Genomic DNA, 13,075 nt, shown 5'->3' with positions numbered 1-13,075 from the left:
AAATTTTTACAATTTTTCTAGTATTTATAGTTTATAAATCTAACTAAATATAATCGATGATGATTTAATTTGAATACAATAAGTGAATGCTTTATTTTTTTTTTTCAGAGTCAATACTTTAAAAGTAAAGTCTAAAAATTTTTTTATGGTGAAACACTTTAAATTAAAGATACTTTCGACCTGGTTGTGGAAATTTTAAATGTATTTTGCATAAAACATAATACTCTCGGTGAAAATTAAATGTTATACCATCCTGCTGTACACATTCTAATATCCATAGCTATTATCGTAAATTTTAATTATTTTCACCGTTTTATTCCCCAAGTATGGATAAAATCGGGTTCATTCGTAGAGCTTCATTATGCAATTTTATTTCATGCCTAACCACAATTCCAATAATTTGTTGTTATTATCAATTAATAAAAAATAATCCATTCTTCTAGTCTATTTAAAATTGAAGAATTTAAATTTACAGTAATCATTAAAATCGTTGAATGTATTAATAAATTTTTAATTTGACCTATTAACATACAACATTGACTTTTTTGTTTTATTAAATCCGATCAACTCATTTTAGTCATTTCACTCCATTAGAATTAACGATAATTATTAGTATTATTATTAATGAGAATGATATGATCGATGAAAATTATAATACTACAATATTTCTGCATGAATATAATTGACGATTATTGGTTGAATGTATCGTTAGCCTTACATCCTTATGGAAAGCTTATTGGAGCGTTACTGTTTCGAATAATATTATTCGAATCACTTCATATTCGTTTTTTGCTTTATTATTTTTTTTTTTTCTGAGAATAATAATTTACGTAAAAAAACGTACTCTCATCAAATTTCATGAATAAAATTGTGTGAAGAATAAAAAAATTTCAAAAATAATTTTTTTGTCCGAATAGATAATTAAGAAAAATTCAAATTTAAATAATAATTTACGTTTTGTGAAAAAATTTGAATTTTCGAAAAAAATAAAATTCCGTAAAGCAAATAAAAATTGAAAACAGGAAAAAAAGTGGTACAAATCTTGTATTAGGTGTACAAGTAAAGTATATAAGTCTACAGGATATAATACATTGGATAAAAAATTTTTGTTGCTATTTTTTTTATGCACAACATTTATTCGAGAGTAAAAATATATTCTTTCACGGTGTATAGATTTTTAAATCGTGTTTTATATTTTTTATCATTTCACTCTTCTTCAGCGACATGTTTGCGAACAGGAGGCTAATAAAAAAAAATTCTTTACACTATTATATAGAGACACTCTGGCGTGAAACCACAACTTGGCACGAACGCTCCACTGATGTGTAAATTGTCCGCTTGATAGAACATACATTTTATTCGTGTAATATTCCATCTTCACCTTAATTTGAACTCTCTTATTATATTAATTTAAAAGATCGATTTAATTCACACATCCAAGCACCTTTGTTTGAAATTAAACATAGAAACCAAAATAACATAAAATAATATGCTTATTTAATTTTAAAGATTTTTATGGAACCTTTTCAAGTAAAGAGCAATCTTAATTCTAATTAAATTAAATTTATCAAAAGTAAAAGCGATTAAAATTCACTTGAGAGGTCATTTTGCTTTTTTTTGTCTGCTTTACTCTGAATATGTTGAATATTCAATCTAATTTACACAGTACAACGTTACAGGGCTGTAAGATAGCTTTATAAAAAGTGTACCACGCCAGAATTTTTTACCCTTTGCTTGAGTTACGAGCTCTTTTTCCGAAAATAAATATTAGATATCTATCATGCGCATGTATATTTTCCGTTTATAAAATTCCGATTTCATCCATATTCATTTTGAAATAATTTAAAAATAAATACAAGTTGAAAATATTGTTTTCATCGTGGAATTTTGAATCAAAACAACCACTAGATAATTTTTTATTTAAAATTCTTCGATGTAAATACCAACTACAAACTTTATGTGCAGAATAAGATATAGAACTATTTATTTTCAACTACTGACTGAATCAATACTCAGACATCAGTAAATATTTGCATTTTATCAAGTGATGAAGTTATACATTTTAAATCTGAAAGTTTAAATAATAAAAATTTATCCATACAATGAAGCTTCAATAGCAACGCGAATCACATATTAATATTAAAATTAATATTTATACACTGAGTATGCAAATATTAACATTTCCACTTTCCAATTATAAATTATTCTTTATACCTGTAACATTGATGTAATTAATATTAGTTTTACTGCATTGTGTTATTAAAGTTTAATTTACATTCATATTTGTATAAAATTTTCACATACTCCCTAAATAACTTGCGGAGTGTATGATTTTTAATTGATTGAATTCTTGCGGAGAGAAATTTATTCTGAGAAAGTTTTTATGAATATTACTGATAAAAAAATTAAGAGCTTAAAATTAGAACATGAATAATTAGAGATTTAAAAAATTAATTTTTTAAAAATTAAATTTTTTATTTACAAGATGTTGCGCCTTTTTTTTTCTGTAAGCATTTTTGTAAAATCCTCTTTATAATAATTAATTAATTAAGAAATTCTAAAATCAGCAATATTTCAGTTAATTTCTGTAACATTAAAGTAATTAATGTTATTTAATTAAATGTATTAATGTTGAGGTTTTTTTTTTGACTTTAAGGTTTTTTGGAAAATTAAATCCAACTAATTTACAAGGTTAAAAAAACTTTATTCAGTTTAAAAAGCAATTATTTAATGATTTATTAGAATTAATTAAGCTACCTTTGTGTGAGTATGAAGATTAACCACCTGATATAACGTGAACCTGAAATAATGCTCCATTAAGCAGTCGAATTTCTCAAACTTTGAAATTTAATCTCAATTGTTTGCGTATATCTACTGCCAAGGGTTTTAGTGAAACAAGTAGATATGCTTTTGACATGTACACACGACACAAGATCACAGTTTATACTTTCCTTGTATGTTCCTTGTACAAAGTAACATAGTATACTGGAATTGCACATAAACTGATGCGTACATGTTGATGTACCACAGTACATACATTGTTTACTTATGTATATTCACGTAGATATGTAGGATAATTTATCCATCTGTCCATGACTAGGTATAACGACTTTCTCAGCCATACCACTGTTTACAGATATATCTATATATATATCCGTTTTCGTGTACTCTTATATATATATATATATATATATATATATATATATATATATATATATATATATATATATATAGCGTATATGTGCTTACATGTACTTTAGAATTCTCTATTCAAGTGGTTAGGAGGAGCTATATCAGAAACAGGAATAGAAAATGAGAAGGATACATTGACTTGATTTAGGCATTACACCCTTTACTTTGTGAAGAACTTTATGTATCTATTAAGAAGCTATTCGAATTTGTCGAACTATTTTATTATTTTATTAGTAGATTTCATAAAAATCTAATTATTTTATAAAAATCTATCTTCTCACGACGATAGCACCCACAATTCTTAAGGGATCTTAATGAAACTCAACATATTTATTTTATAGACAATTACGAAGGTCAAGTACAAATATAAGCTCAATCGGTCAATTATTTTGGAAATTACAGCTTTTAAAAATTTTGAAAATTTGATAATTTCATACTTTCCCTGATTCTCCTTCAAATAATTTTTCAATTTACATATTTTTCTAAATTAAAAAAAATTCATCTTAGGATTATTTTTAAGAAATTTCATTCTTGCAGTCGTTTTGTCCATAGAAATGAAATCTACTTCCATTTTAAATGTCGAATGGCTTTATTATTAAATACGACTTTTGATATAAACATAATAAACTCTACAGCGACGATAAAAGAAAGATTTATTTGTTTTATTTTAAATAGAGTTTTCTATTATCATCGCATTTGTGGAATTTACATTACTTTAGAAAGCTCTGAATAAATCCTATCGACTTAAAGAGGGCGGTTGTTTTTAATTTACGCTTAGTCATTGGGGATTTAAATTATTTATAGCTCTTTGATAAGTGGTTATAATGGAAATTTTTTTTGGTTTTTTATATTGAATTAGAAAAACAATTTTCCAAAAAAGCATTTATAATAATTGAAATACAATAATGAATAACTTAAACATACGCAAGAATAAACGTTATGAAAAACAGGTTCGTTGGAATTCAAATGTCGCCTCACCTACATACAAAATCAAGGCACGGAAGACACCCACACGTTAAACCTTAACTTTAGTTCCTACTTTGGACTCTATTCCACTTATCTCGTAAAAGAAGTCTCCAACTGAGAGTCTTAAAAAATTCCTTAATTTCATATTTAAAAATTATTTCACTCAAGATTCGTGAAAGGTCATAAAATTTTATTTAAAAATGAAAAATAATTGACCGTAAAATAAAAGATAAGTTTTATCTTTACAATTTGGATTGTAATCCGTAGAAGTGTTATTTATTATTTATCATTTAATATTGCAGCTTTCTGGGCTAGTAGTTGGTGGAATAGGATTATGGACGGTAATTGCCAAACACAGTTACATATCATTGATGGCAACATCAACGTATCCAATCCTTGCATACGCTCTTATTGTCGCTGGAGCTTTAGCAGTAATTGGCAGTTGGCTCGGCTGTGGGGAGTGTCATCTGAAAATCGATGCGTCTTACTAATAGTAAGTAATAGAATAAACTAAAATTAATATTTAAATCTAAATCAAGTTTTTATTATTGGAAAATCTTTTAATTCTTTCCAAGACGCACGATAAAGTTTCAATGATGAAAAACTTTATAAAAGTTGAGGAAAGAGTCACAAAAAAAATAAATTATCTTCGCAGTAAAGCACAGTAAGCTTAAACTAAAATAATAGTTCTTTTTAAGAATAATAAAGCAACTGAAAAAATTTAATAAACACTTAATTATATTTTCTTTTTTTTTTAATACAAACATTCAAACTAAATATTTATAATTTAATTAACATAAATTGACCATTTATATACTTTAATTAAATCCGCATATATTGAGATTTAATTATTTTTATATTTATGAGCATTATTATAATACCATCAAAGATGTTAGTAAAAAAAATGCTATTTCTACGCTAATTGTTTGTCACACGTTCGCTCAATACATGAATAATAAATTATTACCTTTAAATAATTTTTATACACGAAGCAATAATCGTATATGAGATTTTGCACAGTCGTAAAACATTAACTATTTCACATCTGGATACAATTGGTAAACCCGTTAAAGCGGCTGATTGCTCAAAATTACCATAATGCCGTTCGGAAATTATAAGTAGCACGATCTCTATTGGACTAATATAACTTGTTCGTTAATTGTATTACCTAATCAGTATTTTATTCAATTGATAATCATTATTTAATATTTTATATTCAGCTATTTTGATAATATAAAATTTTATTTTGTAATATGACGTTAAAGATCAAGCAATGTTCATAAAAAGTTTCAATTTAAAATTAATTAATTACAAAAATTAATAAGCCGAGTGCGTAATACTTCAGTGAAATAAAATTAACGTTAAAAATAATTAATAAAAAAGAAAATAATTTTTTCTTTTATTTGACTGTATTTGGATAAATACTAGAGTAATAATTTTTAAATTGACTGATTTTTGCAATAATTAAATTTTAAAATCCAGAAAAATATTTTCTTCAAAAATTTTACTGTTGTTTAAGACATTCATTTTTTGTGATTTAAAGATTTATTAATTCGAATCCGTGGAAATTTTTATATTATAAAAAATATCGGAAAATTTAATTTTTGAAAGATTTGTATGCTATTTTTAAATTTTATCACTAAGATATAGCAATAGAATTTTATGAAATCTTCCTGAGAATAAAAAACCTATTGGTACAAGTATCTATAAAAATATCTCATAACTTATTGGATTTTAGCGAACAGTTAATATAAGATAACTCAAATATTTAAATGAAATTCTTTTATTCAATACATTAAAAAACTTTTTTAACAAATCATACTTGTAAATTAAATTACTCTACTCAATAATACAAATAAATACGATGTTGTTACTTTAAAAAAATGAGATTGAATGATTTATTTTTTTCTATTAAGAATTCGCTTAAACAAAACGGAAAAGCATTGCTGTTTAATGCTTGATTCGTTTTCTCTAATTGAATTTGTTTTATGTACATGCATGTATACTAGTACTAATACTAATAAAATTATATTGTTTTTTGACCCGTTAAAAGCTTAACAAATAAATGAGAACTGTTTTATTTTGTACAAATAAAATAATATTTTATATGAGTTATATCTGGAAATAGTAGCGTCTACATCAGTAGAAAGTAATTGGTTAAGCCCGTAGATTTTCTCTCACTTGTATTTTTTTTTTTTTTTTTTTTTTTTTTATTACTTTAACATTGTTAAATTCTTACAACTCTACTTTAGAAACACTCAAATTTTCTTTAATAACAGAAAATGAAAAAGGCTCTTAGTCTAAGCAATAAAAATTGAATGAAAAATTTACAGTATTTCAGAGGAAAGTATCATTGAGTCTACGGATGTAAAAATGATATTTATTGGAGTACTTTAATATTATTTCAACTATGTTTATTTATCAGACTAAAACATTTTAATTTATTCCATAATCTTATTTCGTTAATATGCTTCATATTTTAAAATAACATCTAAATATGAATACACTTAATTCACTTTTTATGGAAATGACATTTTCCTCAGAAAACAATTCCGTAGATTCACACTACATAAACCATACTCAAATAGGATGACTATCATCATAAAATAGTACATTATAACTTATTTATGTGAAACTGGTGAAAGCTTTCTTCTTTTTTTCCTTCTATTTTATAAAGTTCTTTCTACTTGGAAAAGTGTAATAAAAAATACTCCTTTTTAGAATATATGTAATAATACTAATAATCTTATTTCGAGCCGGAAATTTTCAATTGAAAATAAAGGATCGGTATTAATTATGATAAAATAGTATTTTTAAAAAATGGAAATAGCTTTTCGTTCAATTACGTTCATCAGAATTTGATGTAAAAATGCAAGCAATTTATTTTCCACATTTAATCGAGCTCTACATCAATATAATATAGATATTCTGATATTCGCAGTAGAGCTTACATGTTCTCAGTGAATTAAACATTTATCAGGAATCCTAACCACTTTTCCTTCAAGTATCTCACAAGAATTCGCCAGGAATTGATGGAGCTCGATGTCTATAAGTTCTATCTGTAGAGTTTCAAAGGTAGATATAAATTTTCGGTGTGCAGATGTATAGTTTTGGAAATTATATTCTAAAAACTCAATGATAAACACATTTTTAATGATTTTTTTTTTTTTTTTTTTTTTTTTTTTTTTTTTTAATTAATATCTATACTTTTTTTTTTTCCATAAAATATTTTTATCTTGATTAAAAAATTTATAAAAAAGTTACAATAAGATTATAGGTTCTTAAAAAAACCATCTTTTAGAATATTCTGTTTATATTGTTACTAAAAGTAAGTGGAAATTTATAATGAAAAAAATTTTCTGATGATTTAAAAAATTTTTCAATTTCATCTTAATACTACAATAAATTTTCCATAAGTACTATAAGCTAAATAATATTGATAAAAGAAAATAGTAATACAAGAAATAAAATCACTCTTGAATGCGCTTGGTGTACATAAAGTGCTATTTATCTTCAATATAAGTGACACTAAAGTTAATGATCCTTGACGAATTGATACTATAATCAATAAATGTAAAAAGTGTTAAATGATCACAAAAACAAAGTTATCTTCGAAGCAATGACCTAGATTCAATTTATTAAGATGTATTAGTAGGTTGTTTCTGTGAATTTAACTTAGTTGACGTTCATTCTTATCAATCACCTACATGTGCAACGAGTGCTAGTAGCATATGTATGTGCATAATAGCCATAACAGCCACTTTGCGTATCTAACAGCCTGAAATTTATTTAGCTCAGACGCTTATATACTCCATACACAGAAATATACTGTAAAGATGATACTTAAATTATTTTAATTTACTTTTCAAAGATCATATACCACACTATTTGTAGCCTCTCATCATCATCACATCACTAAAAGTCCTAAACTTTATTGCAAATGGATTTATCAGGCATTTAATTGAGTTGAGATCTCCTAAATACTTTCAGTATGCTAGCGTACATAAGTTTACTAATAGCTCAAACTTTGTTAATGCATGAAATTGAATTTCAGAAATTTTTTTTTTTTTAACTTTAATTTTCTTTAAATATCCACAATCTGCAGACACACGTGATCACTTGGAACATCTGAATAATTGAAATTTTCTATTACTCTCTCTTTAATCCGAGCTCGTAAAATATTGATCTAAAAATTTTTATTCGTTTTTTATAGTAAAAAATGTTGCCTTTAATTTTAAAGAGTACTCAATTAATTATATTAAAATTCAAATCATATACATTTGCTGTGCTTTTAATGTAACTTTTTAAATTAATTACTCAAGTGACTCTTTAAGTATTGATAAACTTCACTTTTATCTTGAAATGAATTTTTAAACTATACAATTTATTTTTTTTTTTTCGGTTAAATATTATGAAATAAATTACTTTTTTTTTTTAATCACCCAAGATTTATTTTTTGAATTTTATTTGCATCTTTATGTATCCAATAAAGTTTGATTTGATCTTTTATAAAATGTTTGGGACTTGAGGCAAAGAAAAACACTGAGACTTAATGCACTTTGCCCTTATTTTTCCTAGACATCGCAAATAAAAGTTTTTTAACAAAGAAATATCTTATTTTCTTTGAAATAACAATTCAGTTTTCTTTTTGTCAGTATTAAATTGTATGAAAGTAATTAGTGGAATTGAAAATTAAATTAAAGAGAAACAAGAAACGTGAATTGATGGTCAACATCAATAAAAAAAATGTCACTGATAAATTAACGGCAATTTTAGATTAACGCTAGTAATTTATTTATTTTTTTTATTTATTTCATACCGACAATTTTCTTTATTACCAGATTATTTTTCTTTCATTTTCTCTTGGAGAATAGTTCAGATATTTCAATTGCCTAAAATTTATTAAATTTTGCGGATATCAAAAAAAAGAACCGTACAAAATAAGATATTTTATGCATGAAATTCGATATCCATGTAATGGAACGAAAGGGAAATGTAAGCTCCGACACGAAAAATAATTTTGAAAAATGCGAATTGCAATAAAAAAATACATTTGAGCTCATGATCATATAATTTGTTCTTACTTTACGATCTTTTGAGCCGACCCGTCTATTATAAAATTCCGCTACTATACATTTTCTTGTCAAATAAAAACAACTCGCTTAAGACCACATAAAAAAAAAAAAATCATAAAACTCTAGATTATATTCTTGTGCACCTTGTAAATTTTTTTATTATATTTCTCGTTGCATGGCTAAATAAATTTCCTTTAGAAGTCGGTATGATCTCTTTGGTTGGGTCTATTTAATTCTATTTTTTCATCGATAAGATATAATATAAAAGGTAATATTACGCTCCTTGACATAAGTATTAAATAATGAAATTCATTTGATCTCAAATTTTTCCTATGCTTGCACTAAATATCGATCTGATGTCCTTCAGAATAATATAAACGATGCTAGAAAATTAATCATCATAATTAACTCCGTATATTCAAAAAGGTACTTAAACTACTTACGTGGGATTTATGAGTGCTAAAACAAGTCGTAAAAAAATTAAGATGTTTTATCAACGGAATTTTGGAATCCTCGATGGCAAAGGTTTCAGCAGTAGTAAAATAGATATTAGTATTGATTTTACGTCAAATTCGTATTTCGTCGAGATTAGTTAGTAGATTATGAGTTGAATGTTGTATCAGATGTCAAGCGTTGGTATAAAATATTTATATGACTCTGAAGGATTCAATTATAACATAATTTCTACGTCCGCTAATGTTCCAGTAAAATATTAACTATTAATTATTTACCAGGTAATTTATTATACAACATGTCTAAGTTAAAATTTAAATTTTAGTTATTCGATTAACTAATTTTACGTTATAATTTATAATTGTCAAAATTAGGCAATATTTTCAATAAAAATTCTTTTTCAAAATATTTAATCTTCATAGTTCAAGAAATCGCTCACCTTAATTGTACTTCCGATTGACTCCCAATTTTTTACACTGTAGTAATCAGTATCGATTAAAAAAAATCCTAATAGAGTACGTTTGGTGGTATTACTGATCTTAAATCAAGAAAGAAAAGGTTTTACGAATTTTTTTAACTAATTCGAGGCAAAGAAATTCTTCAAAATGATTTTTTGAGTTCATTTTAATTTAATAAAGAATCAAATTAATTTTCTTATCAGTGTTTATAGTATAAAAAAAATAATTATTCACTGTGAAATATTTTTTAGTATTTTATTTTATTAACTCACATGATTTTACGATGTACTGTTTCATTTATCATTCTTTAACCGGTTAAAATATTTAAAAAATAATAATAAATTTTATAAGTGATTGATTGTGATAATAACAATTTAAAAACAAAACTTATTTTTAATTAACCATTTTATTTTTATACCTGAAAGTTAACAAGACGCACCTCAATATAGGCGGAGCAATAATTTATCTTTGACATCATTTACATTCATATATAATGTCTCTTAATCCTCAATTAAAATGTATGTATGTTATAAATAACATTACATCCATTTGCATCACAGAAATTAATTCACTACTGCTGGAATGTCCATAATTCAAATTGAATAATTAATATAGAAATATTTCAAATTAATTGCATGCACAAAAGTAAATTATTATAGATCTGTTGAGTGGAATGAAATGCAGAAATTTGGGCATTGGAGATTGGAGAATGTGAATGAGTTTGAATACGTGAGATTTGCTAGAGTACAGATTGTTAAACGCATGAGGATCAAAGTGATCGATATAGACAGATAGTTTATTGAACGGTTGATAATAAATTAGACCATAGTGGTGCAATATATTGCCATGAATTCGGAATTTAGCGTAACGTGGTAATTGACAGTTTGCCGCGTGTGTGTCTCTCCCTATAGTACGTCAAGTCGATTGCATACATCGGAATGTTGAACAATACAAATAGCCATGTCCGTCGCCCGTCAATAAATCTGATTCACTGAAACACGTGATATATATTTTACCTCGTTCACACAGATTTTATGAGCATTTTATTGTACTGTCAGTATTAAATTATTCCATACGCTCGTTTGCTGATTTTTCAATTTACAATTTTATATCTTTAAAATTCATTTCATCGTTGAATTTTACCTGGACTCTATCATATATTTTTTATTGCTCAATTTTTTATGAAACTGTTTAAATTTTTTTGATTTTCGATTTAAAATACAACTGTTGAGTTTTTCGGTTTTAAAACTGTTTTGTAAAAGTCAATACAAATTTTTTTAAATTAATATTTTTAAAAAATTGAATTTATAATTTTTTTAATTTCCACTCGTGAATTTTTGTAAAAATAATTTATTTGTTAATTAAATTCTAAAAATACATCAAAGAAATTTATTAAAATCGATTAAAAAAATTGATAAAGGTTATTTATTCTGTTTTAATCGGAAAATTAAAACAAATACTAAACAAAAAAAATAAAAAAGGGAGAAAAACGTTCATTACTTAAATTTTCCATTGACAATAGAAACCAATCAATCAATTGGAGTGATTCTGACAGAAATTGAAAAAGCTGGTCTTCTCAAATAAAAAAATATCAACGTCATAAATTATTCGATAAAATGAAAAAATGGTAATTTTTTAATTTTTTTGTTGGCAATAAACTAATGAATCGATTTAAATGCAGTCCGGCATTTGATGCAGTTTTCAAGCTCAAAAATAGGGTTTATTTACACGTTGACCGGTGATACACATATTTATTGAAAAAAACAAACACATTTTAAAAGACCATGTAGAAAAATAATTCCAAATTGACTTTTCTCATTAGGAAAAAATTTTAAAGAAATTATTATGGTAATTCAAAAGTATTAATAGAAAAAGTTTATTACTGTTTATTAAAAAACTTAATAGTTTTGACAATTTACCTAATTAGCAGCATAATTAGCTGTCATAAATTCCTAAATATTTCGACGAATATTCTTTTGTCTAGAGATAAAAAGGGATTAAAAAAAATAATCAGGTCTTTTTTTTTTTTTTTGTCTGTTAAAAAGCCATTAAACGATCTCTTTGCTGACTAGCAAAAATTCAGAGCATATCAAGCTTTCACGGATTGTTGAAAAAACTGCAAATCATCTCATTAAATTTATTTTTTATCTCTCGCAAATTAAATTATTCAAGGGTTAGTTTGATTAAAAACTATTAGCCATAAAATTGGAGTTATAATACTCGATGAACATAAAAAAAAAAAAATGCGATGAAAAAATCACAAGTCTATAGATTAAATCAAATTTAATGTATTATACTGTTGTAAATTGAGATTTAAGCAATGAAATTTATACAACAAGTACATAACAGCTTCTACTAGTGTAAAACACAATCACAAGTTGTTTGGCTCAAATTTCTTCAACACTTTAATCAATTACGGCCCATTTATCTGTTTCATTCAGCAATTTAGTTCTCCTCACAATGAAATACGTCGTTGTATCTTACTTTTATCTGCTGAACACTTTCATCACTTGGCTTTTATTCTGCAAAGTAATTTACTATTTAGAAAAATTGTAAAAATTTAATTACAGCTTAATAGATACAATGTTCTCGTGATTTACGATAAGTGTTGACAGACAAGATCATCAATCAGTTATGTTAAAAAATTATATTTGTTTAATAAATTGAAGCAATATTTTGACAATAACAACTGACATATAACTGACATAACAAGATTAACAAGAGCTTTACACATACGGGTATCAATGACCGCTATGACCTCTGTCCATTAGAGCTCACTATCAGATATTTGCTTCTCTCTCGTACTTGTCAGGTAACAAGAACCCTCAGAAAAGGCGTAGGAGAGCCGTATAATATCAACGACATAATTTTCAAATAAATAATTTTTAGTCAAGTTGTAAATAACACTCATGCAATTACCTTAAATTTTAA

The 13,075-nt window shown here is 25.3% G+C and overlaps 1 protein-coding gene across 1 annotated transcript in view; it reads left to right on the top strand.

Moving 5' to 3' along the window:
* The window catches only part of LOC141534405 (CD151 antigen), a 52,749-nt gene that overhangs the window by 37,599 nt on the left and 2,075 nt on the right, over window positions 1-13,075 (top strand). The window contains 2 exon segments of the mRNA XM_074253745.1: window positions 4,461-4,611; window positions 4,614-4,651. Of these exon segments, the coding sequence (XP_074109846.1) occupies window positions 4,461-4,611; window positions 4,614-4,651 (189 nt within the window).

Source organism: Cotesia typhae, unplaced genomic scaffold (assembly GCF_013202065.1).
Source record: "Cotesia typhae breed Kobodo isofemale line unplaced genomic scaffold, CoteBio_Ctyphae scaffold_13, whole genome shotgun sequence".
Lineage (NCBI taxonomy): Eukaryota > Metazoa > Arthropoda > Insecta > Hymenoptera > Braconidae > Cotesia > Cotesia typhae.
Note: the sequence above shows the minus strand (reverse complement) of the source record. Positions and strands in the feature narration are given on the sequence as shown.